This window comes from Paralichthys olivaceus, chromosome 5 (assembly GCF_024713975.1).
Source record: "Paralichthys olivaceus isolate ysfri-2021 chromosome 5, ASM2471397v2, whole genome shotgun sequence".
Lineage (NCBI taxonomy): Eukaryota > Metazoa > Chordata > Actinopteri > Pleuronectiformes > Paralichthyidae > Paralichthys > Paralichthys olivaceus.
In genome coordinates this window covers 15,633,604-15,648,894 of record NC_091097.1, presented here as the reverse complement: position 1 = coordinate 15,648,894, position 15,291 = coordinate 15,633,604, and the positions used below count along the sequence as shown (strand labels likewise).

At 42.4% G+C, this 15,291-nt stretch overlaps 1 protein-coding gene and 1 long non-coding RNA gene across 2 annotated transcripts in view; one reads left to right on the top strand and one right to left on the bottom strand.

Moving 5' to 3' along the window:
• The window catches only part of LOC109639380 (Na(+)/H(+) exchange regulatory cofactor NHE-RF2), a 29,671-nt gene extending 24,181 nt beyond the window's left edge, over positions 1 to 5,490 (top strand). The window contains exons 4-6 of the mRNA XM_020102806.2: positions 614 to 767; positions 1,127 to 1,245; positions 1,345 to 5,490. Of these exons, the coding sequence (XP_019958365.1) occupies positions 614 to 767; positions 1,127 to 1,245; positions 1,345 to 1,509 (438 nt within the window). The 3' untranslated portion in view covers positions 1,510 to 5,490. The remainder of the gene's footprint in view (positions 1 to 613; positions 768 to 1,126; positions 1,246 to 1,344) is intronic.
• A 7,433-nt stretch (positions 5,491 to 12,923) lies between these two features.
• On the bottom strand, positions 12,924 to 14,698 carry LOC138407648 (uncharacterized). Its single transcript, XR_011240983.1, has 2 exons — positions 13,479 to 14,698; positions 12,924 to 13,319 (listed from the first exon to the last, which is right to left on the bottom strand). It is a non-coding gene; the product is annotated as an uncharacterized lncRNA (long non-coding RNA).
• Between the last annotated feature and the right edge of the window lie 593 nt (positions 14,699 to 15,291).

Here is a 15,291-nt window from a genome sequence, read left to right as displayed (position 1 = left end):
TGAATCCAAAATAACTTTAGTGTTATTATATTTTCTGCCTTTTTGAAAGAAAGTGGGATGAAGTGTACATTATGCTGGGTGTTAGTGTCATTCTTGTATATGCCAAAAGAAGATCTACCTACTGAACTCCAACTACAAGTGTAAACATCTATCTACGCTCCATATGAAAGATCATGTGATTTGATCATTTTATCTACACAATTATCTAAATGCCTCTATAATGAACTTTTCATGTGTATTTGTTTGTGTTAAAATGTTCATCCCTCCATTCTTGTTCTGTGTCGCATGTACAGCAAAATCTAACAACTTAAAAAGAATTAAAGAAAAATAAAAGTGAATCATGGAATAAGGTTGAATTCACCTGAAAATCATGTTTCACTTAAATGATACAGAAATTATTATGACTCCAGATACTTGTCTACCCCGTTTTTGATTCTACTGCTGTAACAAGTGAATTTCTCCAACATGGGATTAATAAAGTTGATCTTATCTTGTCTTACAGGACCCACAAAGTCATCTTTTCAAGAACGTCACCTTTAGCTAACTCACACAACAACAAAAAACCTCTTTCCTGCTTACCACAAACCCTCTTTTCTTTGTATGTGTTCTCCAGGTAAATGGTGTGAACATCGAGGGCATGCGGCACGCAGAGGTGGTGGCCTTCATTAAGAAAGGGGGAGACGAGACCTGGCTGCTGGTGGTGGATCCAGAAACAGACGATCACTTCAAGAGGAGGGGGGTTATCCCTACTGTTGCTCATGTCAAAGGTAGCACTGCCCAATGCGAATAATAGTGTTGTATAAAAATCTGAACTTCCAGGATGCAACATTGTCGAATAAGGTTGCGGTCATGTTACGCAAGAAAGGAATGACAAGGAATGTTTTTCTCTTAGGTTTCCTGAAAAACTATGTTAAGTTTGGTGCTAATTATTCAAACCAAAAGTCTGTCCTTTCAGTTGTTTCAGTTATTTTGGTGAATTACAGTGTTGTAAGATTTTAAAGCAGTCGCTGATTCCCAAATTAATATCCATGGCAGAGTATGGTTGACTTTCCACTGATTTCTGAATCAGTGAAGGAAATATTGTGAGACGGTGTGTAAAGTGTGCATTGTTTGATTCTTTTCACAGACTATGATGGTCCGTCCATATCCAACGGCTCCCCCAGCCCTCAGATCAACGGCAGCTCCACCACACAGTCCATCAGGTCCACGCGCTCCGACCTCAGCAGCCAGGGCAACAGCACACAGGTGGGTGTGGACATTCAGGCATGATGCTGTCATTGCTGCTCCACATGTAAAGTCAGAACTCTTCACCTTTCTATCTGTGTTCCCTTTTTCGATAATCAGCTGGCGGACGATGAGGGCAGCCCGCTGTTGGATCCATTCGCCGAGATGGGCCTGAGTCTAAGCGCCACGGCGGCAGAGGAAAAGATGAAGGTGCACGCCAAAGAAAAGAGGAAGGCACCACAGATGGACTGGATGAAGAAATATGAACTCTTCAGTAATTTCTGAGACAGTCCCCTCACAGGACACTTCACAGAACAAAGGACAGAGCTGTCTGCCGCCCTCTGCGTGGATGAGTTTGTGTTGTTGGAGAACATCCCTCTTACTACACTTAAGACGACTCAATACAACTGAAGATCATTTGTTCTTGGAATGGAAAGTGACAGAGGGATAAAGTCGTCCAGTGGATTTTACTTCAGCCACTTAAGAGACTCTTAAACAGTCACATTTCCATCTTCAAAGTACAATAAAGCGTTGACTGACCTCAGAAACTGTATGCTTTGGTAAAATAACACTGCTCAGAGGGAGGATTATCTTAAAAAGCTTCACAGACATGTACTTTTAAACATGTTTTCACAAATTTGCCTCAATCCCCATCACTTTTCATTTACTTTTATCATTCCCTTTCCTGCCTATACTCCGAGATACTCGTTTAAAACAAATGGGGCAGGCAGTTATTTTTATATTTAAAATGTATAAACTATAAACTACAGATAAACATTATCCCAAAATCATGGTCTGGATCATGGACTGGATTTAAGATAGTTTAATGGACACTGTGACATTAATGATTGTGGACTTTGTCAGTCAGCAGAAGCCCAAACTTGGCAGAAGATCACTGTGAATGAGCCCCCCCCCCCCCCCCTCCAGCCCACCTAGACGTTTAACCACTGACTGAGAAAAGGAGGGCTGCGTGTGCTGGTTATGTATAATGTACTCTACATCTGTTTGTACTGGAGATAATCAAGTTAGCTTAAGCCCACATATATGCACCAGCTGAACCGCTTCAGATCTGCCTTGCTTTATTCAGAAAGAACCAATGTTACTTGTTATTTAGTCTTAATACATGTATCACCACTAACCTCTTTCCCAAAATTGTGCTGCAGTGTGAATAACAAAGGTGAGCACCACTTACACTAAATGCATTGATGAAGTAAATAATAGAAAAAGGAGCTTCCTCAGGCCAAGTGGGTCGATGAATGAGATTCATATTGTCAGAGCTTAGAGCAACACTTTGTAACTTCTACTAACAACAGCGCCCTCTGCAGACACACATGGTGATTAATCATTTTGGTTGTTTATTTACATAGAGAAAAAGTAACCCTATCAATGTGTTGACCACAGCTCTGATTGTCCGTAGTGAACGGTGGATATTACCCATGACCTCCGGCTTCCTGAACCAGGAGAGCTGCAGCTGTAACAAATCACCAACCAAAGTCTGTTTAGAATTACTGACATTTTACAAGTTTCCCCAATGACAACTGGAGAAACTGTTTTTAATGACATCCAAGTCTTTCTAACTATCTACAAACGTGCTCGACCTGATTCTGGAAATCCAAGCTGTGATCAGTTATGTGCATCTCGCAAGATATTGTTCCCGCTTACCAAAGTTAGATCGAGCAAGAATAGTCATTGGAATTGAGGAGAGGGAATGAAAGCTGCAGCATTCTCCCTTTTACAAGTCATTTTCCAATTAATATTGAAGCTGCAATGTTAAGGTAAAAAAAGTTACCAGAATATTGTCTCTCCACTAGGTGGCACACCACTAGCGTTGGGCGTGCAGGAAGTAGGCCAGATCTTGATAACATGAGGCTGTGGGTACATCCAGTGCCCTACCTGATCTTTGACGAAAATGTAACGCCACACTTGGGCAAATTATCAAACTCCCTGGAGGTTATGACAAGGCCGAGTGGTGACGCCAGCACATAAAAGGGTGGGCTCAGTTCAGAGCCGTCTGCAATTTCAGAGCAGTAAAAAAGTTGCATAGTGTTGCTTTAATGTGCACAGCAGAGGGCAAACTTACTCTACAAATAGAGACGTATTTTTGCACTCACGTAGGTGTTTACCCAGAGGTCATTTGTCATCAGACAATGTCCAAGAAAAAGAATAAGAATTCAGGTGAGGTGGAGAATAGAAACTCAAAATGATTAGAGGATTAAGGTATTAAAGAATCATCATAATTAAAATATGTGAAGGACACTTTTACTTTTATGTTGTTATTGTGTTTTACACCTGTAACTGTGATTTGAAAGCAAGCGCTCATATAAATAGTTGAAGGAATATTCAAATTGTCAGTATTAGAGATTGTAAGGCTACGCTCTCCATTAATGATCAACTCTAAAACTTAAACAGAATGATTTTAAAAGGGATTTTCTCACAACATGTTGGTCGAGTATGCAAGAAAGTTAAATTGATGGGGGAAACTGTTGTGGGGAAATGATTTAGATTCAAAGGAATTGACTACTTGCACAATGTCGCGTGGCGTACTTCCACTTTGATGGTGATCAAACCAACGGCACACGACACGACATTGTGCAAGTGGTAATTGTGGTAAAGCCATCGGTTTGAATATTGCAGCCGTCCTGTGTGTATGGTAAATAAGAAACTACATTTGGCAGCAGGTTAGCTTAGCTTGGAAAGCAGTAGAAACAATAAGCCTAGCTAACAACATTGCTAATTCACACCTTAAGTTTACTTTGTGCAAAAAATAGTGTAAAAACAGAAAATTTGTCAAAAATAAGAATTCATTTGTGAGCTTGCTGCTCACTGTAAAGCTTACTAATTCACAGAACTGAGAGTGGTGTCAATTTTCTCAAAAAGCAAATGAGCATATTTGCCAAAAATTGTCCCCACACATTCCTTCAGGTTCAGGAAAGAAAGTGGGATTAAGGCTCAGAAGTGCAAAGTAGCATATTTTGGGATTCAAGGGATGTGATGAGGTATAAAATAAGTGGTGTGTGTTAGCATGGTAATATGATGGCGTACAGGAGACGCAGAGTGAGGTCAGAGATGCCCTGGAGGATCTGGTCAAAGAGACAGTGGGAGCCATGGAGATTACTGAGGATTACTGCACATACAGGGACAGCTGTCATACACATGCCCGCACACACTCAGAGCACAATGTCCGTGAACACATGTGTAGGGAGGACGTCCACACCGAAACCCAAGCAATGCTGATGTAATAGCCTTTATTACAACAAGTGGGACTGCTAGTTGGAGAAATGCCATGTATGTGGACAGCTTTAGTTTATTGGTATCCGTGCATTCATACCCTTGTTCTTACTTCACAGAGCACACAGAATGAATTAGCTCATCTTGGTTTGAAATGGTGTATCATGACAAATCACTGTTACCATGGCTGCACATGTACATACAGTAAAAGCATACATTATGGCAGGTTGCATTTTCTTTCAATAAAGTGTGACTATTGCGTTTTTGGATATATATATTAAATTGTTGTCGTCATCTCTCATGCCTTCTCCGTTACATCCCCTGAGCCTTGACTCCTCGTGGTTTTTGTTTCCCATCGCTCTCGTCCCTCTCAGATGGAATTCAGCACCCTGTACTTTGAAACTCTTTGTAAAAGTTTAACTACGCCTGATCTCTTTCTCCCACATGTTTAACTCCCTCTTCCCCGTCAGCCCTCGCTCTCCCGGCCTTTCGCTCGCTGAGGATTACGCCGGCGTTCAGTTTCAGACCGTTCTCAGACTTCTCCACCAGCCAGCTGCTTTGAGCTTTCAGGCCACACAAAGGTTAAACACAGGTCAAAATTAGTGTGTGCATCTGTGTGTAGTGGGGGGTTGGAGATCAGTATCTTATCTCCATTGTCTTGCCTCTATGGCTGCATGTGTCTGCATTTTCAACCAAGTGCGTCAGTTATGGACAGTGATAGAAGCACTCGAAACGATTTCCAAGAAAAAAGGTACAAATGCAACAATGTAAAAATAATTACCAAAGTATAAAGTATTTCTAAATGTCCAGATCATATTTTTCATACCAGACAAATGTCTAAAATGACATTATATTTTAAATAATTCTTCAAAGTGTATGCAGTATTTTATTAATGTAATTAGTTTGGTTTTAACTATTGTATATACGCTTATGTAGTCCTATATTGATCTCAACCTAGGACCCCTCAGAATGACAACAAAATAAATCTTCATTGTCGTGAAATGATCAATGTAATAAACATATTTTTTGATGCATTCATCTCATGTGCTTTTCTCTTTTATCTCGGCTACATTTGAGAAATATTACATATACATATATATATTAATATATATGATTTTACCTCTTTTGGCCTCAAACATTGAAACCATCTGATAGTCTGTCTACAAATGAAAAAAAAACATGTTTTATAATTCATTGAGATAAGACTATTGAGTCACAAGCTTGCATGCCTTATAAAAGAAGTATACATTTATATCCACCTGTCTAGTTGAGACATTAAAGTGTTATACACATGAATAAATATAATCCAACCACATAATCTATGATACAGAATGTTATTCTGCAGAATGAGTACTTTTAGCATTGATACTTAAAGTTGATTTTGATATAATACTTTCAAACACAGGACTTTTTGTTGTATTTCTACTCTGTGTTATATTTATATAGATTTCAGGAAATGGTCTGAGTATCTGTTTCCACCATAGACAACTTATGGATATCTGAACCATGTGTATGAATCATTCAGATGATCAGTCATACACTTCAAAAATGGAACAACCATAATATTGTCTCTCCACTAGGTGGCACACCACTAGCATTGGGCATGCAGGAAGTAGGCCAAATCTTGATAACATGAGGCTGTGGGTACATCCAGTGCCCTACCTGATCTTTGTCGAAATGTAACGCCACACTTGGGCAAATTATCAAACTCCCTGGAGGTTATGACAAGGCCGAGTGGTGACGCCAGCACATAAAAGGGTGGGCTCAGTTCAGAGCCGTCTGCAATTTCAGAGCAGTAAAAAGGGAGAGAACCAAAGCAGAGAATAGAGCCACAGGTGGGCACTTAATGTTTCGCCTGTCTCTGCCAATGTAGGCATCTCTACTTACTATTGATGATGGATGATTGCTTATCGCACATCCTAGGTTTCTGTTCGCTCGTAGCCACTTTCATTTTAAACTCTTTCCACCTGAATGCTAGCCTTGCTTTCATTCTGTTTGTTGTGTGTCTCCTGTTCCTTCCTCTGCCCTGCTAGTTTTGCTCCATAAACCACATCCCTACCACCAACCCACCCAAGAAAAGAGTGCCACCCATTGAACGGTGCCAGGGCTGCCCGGGATGCAGCGGTGCCCTCAAGGAGAGAGAGAGAGAGAGAGAGAGAGAGAGAGAGAGAGAGAGAGAGAGAGAGAAACCAGACACTGACAGGGAGGGCGAGAGAGAGCAAGATGGGGAAGGATGAGAAGGAGGGTGGGGGGGGTGTTGTCCCCATGGTAACTGTGTTTTTGTTAGCTCTCGTGAGTCAGACAAGCAGTGACTCACAGTCAGGAGGAAACACACACACACACACACAGTCACATTCATACTCACACTCCCACTCACTCGAAGGGAAGCCAAATAAGGACAGCTACACCAACAAGCACAGTGAGGGAGAGGGCAGAGAAAAAAAACACGGAGGAATGAGAATTTGCACGAACCCAGAAAAACATATGAAAAGTTAAGACTGAAGAAAAGTAAGAGAGGGGCTAAAGGCAAGAGAGTGGGGGATAGGGGAGCGCTTCCACTCACCAAAATGAGGAGGCAGAGGGCACGAGTGCAGGCACATACCCTCTCCCGAGAGCACCCTTCACATGGGTGGGGGTAGCGGAAACACACAGACACACCCAGTTTGTGCACACCTTGGCTTAACTTACTAAACCACCCATTTATTGTCTGATGCCTAAACATGCAGGAAGGCCACCTGGCTGCGCACAAGAAACCCTCATTTGACGGGATTTTTCAAACCTTCATCTGGGTGACAAACTGCAAAACTGAACCCGTTTACACTGAAATCAAGAAAACTGTTTGCAAACTTGAAAAAACACTTTAAATTGACAACACAAAAATGCTTTTTTTCAAATCAAAGTGAATTCTGTTAATATAACTTGAAACAACAAATGAATTTGCTCTCCATAGAAGTATTTTTATGAAGTTGGTTCAACAATCTTCGTTTTCGGTGAAAATAAAGCTCAGAGGTAAGTCGGTCACTGATTATTCTTGTATTCCTCATCCCTGCTTCCTCTAACTGATGAGTTTATAACCCCTCAAACTGTTGATTTTACATGTTTTACTATTTTAAGTGAGGGAGAATTTATTTACGCTGCCGGTTTGTGTGTGTAGGGTGTGATTTACGTAGTTACAGACCATCGCTCATCCCACATGTGTGCTCTGGCTTCTGTTGACCCTGACAGAGTGGCAGAAAATAGACCACCATGCAGGCCCCCCCACCCCCCATTCTCCCTGCAAAGAATCAAAGATGTGTTTTTACAGTTTCAAGCTCTCACTGCTTGATTTCTAAATGTGTCACTCTCTCGCTCGCATCATTTCAGCGGATTTATACGAAACTTGGTGAAATGGTGCAGTGTGGGTCAGGAGTTGTTAAATTTCGGAGCAGATACAGATCAGGGGGCAGATCCAGGATTTCTTTGTCACCACTTTCCCAGATCTTGCCATTGATCATGGTGAAAAAGAAACATGGGAACATGGTGCAAGCTGGATTGAATTTCAGGTTGACTGTTAGAGGTACGTGCCGTTGTCCTCTTCATTCAGTTCATCAAAACGTCTGTTAATACTGATATAAGTAGAATAAATAATAAATCTGTCTTCCTCACTTTCTTTTTGTGTAACCTTCCCCTACTTTCACTCACCCTCTATCTCTTTAATGGCTGGGATTCAGTTCAAAACAACCAATCAGACTGCAGCGTTGCTGATCCCTCTTGTCAGATTTATCTCTGCAGAGATAACGCAACAGAATTATCACCTGTCCTCCAACGGCTGTGGATTGCGTCACTTTTTTTTTTTCTTACCTCTTTTGAATTTCACAACATAAGTGCGGGAAAGCATAAGAACACAGTTTGCTACTTTGAACAAAGCTCCAGTTGAAAACAACAGGTATCACCAGTGTCCCCCCCCCTCCACACTGGGGGAGCAGCAGGTGGATATGGCATGGTAGGTTGGATGTTTTATGAGGGAGAACCAGCTGGGGTCAAAAGTCATAGCTAAGCAGGCAGGCCAGCAGGGAGAGAGAGGGCAGAATGTGGTGCAGAGCTGCAAAGGCAACAGGGATTGGGGAGAGTGTGAGAGCCCGTTAAGACACAAGTGATTAATGAGACGGAGGAAGTCACCGGGCCGTGTGTCACTACAGATGATGTCAGCGGTTGAGAGGAGGAACAGAAACACCATGTGGCTACAAGATTGGCTTCCTCTCTCATTGACCTCCACAGACAAACATAGAAAATTACTGTCTTACACGTACAGTGCGGCGCTTTTCATCAGTTCCTCAAACGGAGAGAGAGCATGTACCCACAGAACATGTTGCACAACGGTTTCATTCCCAACAGTTATTCCTGATGCTAACTTCTGTTTCTTCTTTTTCCATTTAGCAGTTTAATTTGACAACTTTTATCCTCTCAGTTTGATCGTCTTATCGCAGTCTCTGTGATTACTCTGTTTACTGTCCTGCCAGATGGGAGCAGAGCTGGGAGAAATGAGGAAAATGTTGATAAAGCAATGAGCAGCGATGACTCTTTCTTGTTCGAGGGTTGTGCCTCTCACACTGACATAATTTCAAACCTGTTTAAATCTTTATTTCCCCTCTTATAGACAGGAGACACAGTGATCGTAATAATCTCTGTCTTTAATCTTTACTTGTACACTGATTTTGGTCTTTCGCTCGCCTCCCGTGCTATGAGCTCACCTCAGGAAAATCCACTGCTGTTCCTTGTGTTTATGTGTGTCCCGGGGACTTGTCTGTTCACAGGTTTCACCACCAGCAGGACCCCAGCGGCTGCAGCTTGCGCTTCATTGGAACAGCTGGCTGGTCACACAGTTGATCAACAGCCTGGCTGGTTCTTTCTATCTATCTATCGATCTATCTATCTTTCTGTCTGTCTATGTATGCAGGATATGGCAAATAAGAAGAGTTGGTCAACATCACTATCAGAGAGAAAGAAGGAAGGATGTAAGAATAGAGTTGTCAAAAGCATGGCTGGCTCCATGGAAGGATGGATGGATGAATGGATGACTAGCTACTAGAGGTACCACTATCTGAGAAGAGTAACATGAACAGGAGGAAATTAAAAGAAGGAGTCACTCCACACACAAGAGTTAGAGACTCTGTGGGATAATGAACCAGCGTTGAGTGCATGAATAAGCGAGGAGGGCAGCAGTCGAAGCACATGAGGGGAGTCAAGGCAGAAGAAGAGCATGCTGGGTGGGGGGGCTGTTAAGGTGGTCTTGGCCAGATATTTTTAGCATGTGGAGTGTGAGAGAGCAGTATCTTCTCAAGGGGTTTTTCCAGGGGAGTATATTTAGTGCAGGGATGTGTAAGAAAGACAGAGGGAGAATAGGAGGGATGTGTGCCCTGTACACTAATGCCCGTCTGATGTAAGACTCTGCAATAGGACCACACACATTCCTTATATTCTCTCTGTGGCACGGCCCTCACGATACTATCTGCCTCTTACTCACTCACCTGTTGACTCACTTGATCACACACAAAGCAAACACACGTGTGCACATATCCGGACACCCTCAAACAGATTTTATATTCTTTTTTTTGGACGTTTTCTCACCTTCAACTCAAACTCGCAGGCCTCCAAAACACACACACATACACACACACACACACACACACACACATACTTGACCCAGTTTTAAAAACAGAGAAGCAGCTTCTCGACAGTGAACGCCCTGTGGACAGGTCGAACACTTAAAACAACCAATGCCCAATGACTTTTCAGCACATCAGCTCACACCAGGCATTCCAGACACCGCAAATCAGACAGTGATTTTCCAAATACTAGAGCCGCTAATGTGGTGCACAGCTAAAGAGAGCAAAAGAAAGAGAGAGAGAGAGAGACAGGAGGGAGACAGCTGAAAAAGCAATGCTAATAATAATGAGAGAAATGAGAGAGAAAGAGAGAACGTGTGGTCTCCGTATAGCTCGCTAAGGATAATAGCATGCACGCTGGCCGAGGCAAGCGGAGAGAGAGAGAGAAAGAGGAGAGCGAGCGCTGAGCCGCAGTGACGCCATTGTGGTTCCACAGCACTTCCTGTCTGCTGCCACAGTGTTTGTGTGTCTTGTCTCCACAGCAACTACCAATACATAAATACCAGAGTTAGAGAGAGAGAGAGAGCGTAGGAATAGAAAATAAGGGCAGACCAGTCAAAGTCAAGAGGATCCATTCTGAGCCTCCGAACTGGCTGCTTTGAACTTGTGCTGGTATTTTTGTGGACTTTGTGACTGAGATCTGAACTGGTTTCCAGAGACCAGTCCAGCATGAGTGAGGTGTAAAGAAAATCATATGACCTCAAATTTCCCAAGATCAGGTGAAGGGTGAACGATGGAAGAGGAGAAGTGGGGGGGATAAAAAGTTCAGAGACTGTTGATTCAGGGTGGAGCTGAGGAGGAGGAAGAGGAGGAGGAGAGGGATGAAGGTTTGACTAGTTGAGTAAGGAGGCCTCCTATTAGCTGACAGGTTGCTGGTTCAGTCCTCCCTAGCAACCCTATTCAGTACTATGATGATGCTTCCAAGTAAAAAGAAATGACATATACGAATTTGATCTTCCAGATGTTTTCTAAAACCTTGTTTGAAATCTCACATCCCACTGACAGTATGTTGTGTCATCGTTTATTCATTGTTTAAAGTAGCTGCCTTTAACGGTCATCATACACCAGATCAACACCACAGGGGATAATATCACAGCTCCACAGAGCAAGTGAGTCAAGGGGTCTCTTTGGTGAATTTATATTTAATGGTTGAAAATTCAGTGACAGTTAGTTAAGTACAGATCAATTTTCATGAGACTCATGAAATGAAGTGACTTTGGTTAACTCACAAAGGTTTAAACTTCTACTAGAGAACTCTGTAGTGGATGGTGATTTGTTTTACAATAAGGAGATGGCATGGAAAGAAAAAAACCCATCTTGAATAAACAGGAAGCAAGCCTGAAGTTTTTGTTCATGCACCACTCTTGTTGCACACTGTCCCCTAGAATTTACAGTCATGTTATATACAAGTAAAAAAGGCAAATACGTTTTGGCTGAATTACTTTTAACCCAATTGCTGTTGACATGACGATTATATATGTTTGCTTCATCAAAATCTTGACGCAGAACGTATCAGTGTTCTCCGACAACATACGTTTTCTGCTAAAATACCAACTGCTTGGCGACGCACGCCCTGGGTTGGAGTGTGAACAATAGTAGGACGTGATGCTGTCGTGAGTCATAATCAGACCATGTAAACAGGGATATCAATGGAATATTCTATTAGCAGCTCATGTTAACAGTATAATCAAAAATATTGTGTCATTCAGATTAAGGTCGCTACTCAGATTATTGCTGTGTCCACGTAGTCCCTGACAGAACTTGGGCAAAGTTAAGCAAAGATCAAAGGTCTGGTTTAGTACAGAAAATAAAGTTCCCTTCAGACACAATGTTACAATTTTAAAAACATTAAAGTGCCAGACGAGACTACAGTCATGCTTTTATACGTGAATCTGTGTGCGAGCGCAGTTCTCTCTCCCCATAGAAACTGTTAATAAGTGTGCGCTCATTGCCAACGTGTCTGGTTAAGTAAGAATAGCGCTGATAGGCTACCTCTCAGATTAGCTGGCACCATTAGCTGCTCTCTCTCTCTCCCGTTCCCCTGCCTTTCTCTCTCTCTCCAAAACCATTTTCCACTGCTCGTAGCATAATTGGATCTGACTCACCATGGCAACCAAATGGAAGTAGATTTTTTCTTCTTTTTCCCAGACCCTGTGGCCAAGATCGGAGTCAGTTACTGTCGTCTGACTCACTGTCTAAGATGGTCACCCAGCTGAATGGCCGCTGTGACCAGTTGACGCAGAGAGCTACAAATACACATGCATATAGTACACACTGCTACATATATACACATTTACATTTTTAAGCATGTGGTGTAAGAGCACACACATTAAGATATGTAAAACTATACATACCATGGTGTATAAAGATGGAAAACACAATGGCTCGCAAGAGTGAAGCCAAAGTGTCTCGATCGCCCCTTTGTGGTTGGCTCTTGTATAGGCCTGGCTCCTCAATGTTAATGGATGGGACATGACACAAACTAAAAGTACACTGCAGTCCACAGAGACCTTAAAGGTCAGTAGTGTAATATGTGACTTCCTGGTTACACACACACACACTGTACATAAAACTGTGTATTAACACAAGTACGAACGTCTTGTTATTGGAGCAGCTGTCAGTATTATCTTTTGAAATGGTGAATTGCACACACGCACACACGCACACACACACACACACACACACACACCATGAGAGCATTTACAACATGCTTTACATATATATCATAGAACCATAAAAAAAGGATTATGGCCTCAGGGCAAAAAAGACAAGACAGTTGTCTTCAGAACACAGAGTTTCTGAGAAAAAGTCGTAAGACATGGCCTCCTCTTTCATTCCAGGTTTATTTGGATCACATTTCAGCCACACTGAAAGAACTGGTATTAGTCTGGAACCGAAAGTTGTCTTTGTGTAATGAGCAGGTTTTGAGAGCATCTCTGTTTCAGAGCCGCATCATCTCAGTCATTACAGTACTGCTGTTGCGTGTGGCTATATGCTAATTGTGATGGCTGTGAGGCAAAATAGGAGGGAAATGTGCACAGTTCGCATCAATGTTCAGACCACAGAATGCAGATGGAAACTTTTTTTTTCCTCTTTTTGGGGTTTATCACATAAACAACCCAGTTAAGTCTTCACAATATCCAACTTGTCTGACCGCCCAGTCTCGCATAGACATTATACATGGCACGAGAAGATGATCCTCGTCCATGCAGAAATACAGATCTGCATATGAAGAGAGAGAGAGAGAGAGACAGGGAGGAAGAGTGGGAACAACAGAAATGTTTGATTTATGAAGCTACATTCTGCCATAATAACCAAGTTCACTCGCACCACATGTAATCTTTGCTGACTAACAATCAAAAAAGTTAAGGCTTTCATTACACTTCCTTCAGCTGCGGCTGTTGTGCAAAGTTGTAAATCCCCAGTGAAGACAACATAGAAACTGAGGTCCATAAACAAAACATGATCCCATCTGAAGACAAACGACGTGTAGCACTCATATGTCTTCCTGGCACAACCATTTCTCTGAGCCTGAGTGTATGTGTTGCTAGGAGACGTGCGAGTGTATATGTGTGCGGTGCGTGTGTGGAATGTGTGACGTCTGCTCTCTCACAGGGGCGTGGTTGTCTGTGCGGGACACACACACATCCAGAGGCTACAGGCGAAGAAGGGGAAGTTGTAAAGCCTCTAACAGCCCGCCCTCAGTAGCTTGTGTTACTGTCTCTCTGCTGAGGGGGGGTCCTGCGGTTGACAGGTGCAGATCAAACCAAGCTCAGAAACAAACAGAACAGAATTTCAACAAAGAGAACGTTGCAAAGATATTGACGATCTAAAGTGTAGTATTATATTCTATATCAGCAAAATGCAGGGAACAGGACTTTTCCTGCTAAAACAGGGAGTTTAAAGTCATCACACAAACTGTGTCACATTCAAATTTTACTTTAAACTTTCAAGGACCTCTCTGAACCCATTTCCACACATCTGTCTCACTCCCAGAAATGATTTCCACATCGAAACTGCATCTCAAAAAATCAGCCTGCTCCCCTGTCACATGTAACGTCATGATGGCTTCACATAATTGCTTTCAAACTTTTTACAACAACTATTTTTGTGTGGATGTGTGCGTATTTAGTATACAATAAATGTACTTTTATAGACCTTTGACTAAATCCTGTTTTGGTGTCCTGGTTTTATATTTCATAGGGATCTCTGCTTATTATTTTCTGCGTTCAGTTTCATTCAGATCTTGGCTCAAATCACAATATACATTAAAAATATCGATCTATGAGTATACTCTCACATAAGTGTGCATTCCTTTAAACAAGCATTATGCACTTGCACCCCAAAAACCTTTCTTCAAACTTATACTAAAAGCACCTTCTGACATTTAAACAGGGTTTGAAGGAAAAGTGTCTTTAAGATAAAGGTGATCAGGCTGATTATTGATCTGTATCTGCCTGAAGAGGCGATTAAAACAAAAGTTTTCTCTATAGAACGTCTCCAACACATAAGTCAGTATGTACGTCCAGTGAAACAGTTCACATTCAGCTCCTGCTATTGACTCAAACAGATTTTGCTCATTTATTAGCAGCTGTGCAGCCAATTATCTCCCTGCCCCCTTTCCTGTGTTCTAGCAGCCTGGGCTGAGCACAGAGGAGGAGAGGGAGGGAGGGAGGGAGGGGGGTGAAAGAAGGGGAGGGCTCCTCTCCTCTGACATCGTCATAAAGGAATCCCCTTCACTGGGACGGGATGGGTCCGCCCACTCCCTTACTCTCTTACTCTCACCCTGTCTGGCTCCCAGACACACTTCGGGTTCACACACACTCCTGTCTGCACAGAGGAAGGAGAGGAAGACTGACAAAGAGAGGGACACACAGAGAAACACTGAGAGATGGAGAGCGAGAGAGAGAGAAAGAGAGACAGCGAAAGAGAGAGAAGGACGACGACAACTGTGAAGTTCACCCGGAGCATGTGACACTGGAGAGCATGAGGACAGTGAACAGAGGAAGGGAGTAAAAACAAATGTCTCTCAGGTAGGTGCAGCATCATGTCTGCCTCTCCTCACAAGTTTATTGTTGACTTTTTACTGTTTTATGACTTTATGATGCAGCAAACCTGTTCTCTCTGCTTTTGTTTTTTTTTGTCTTGAACCACTCGTCTTCCACAGAGACACTTCACACTCACTTCACAGCAG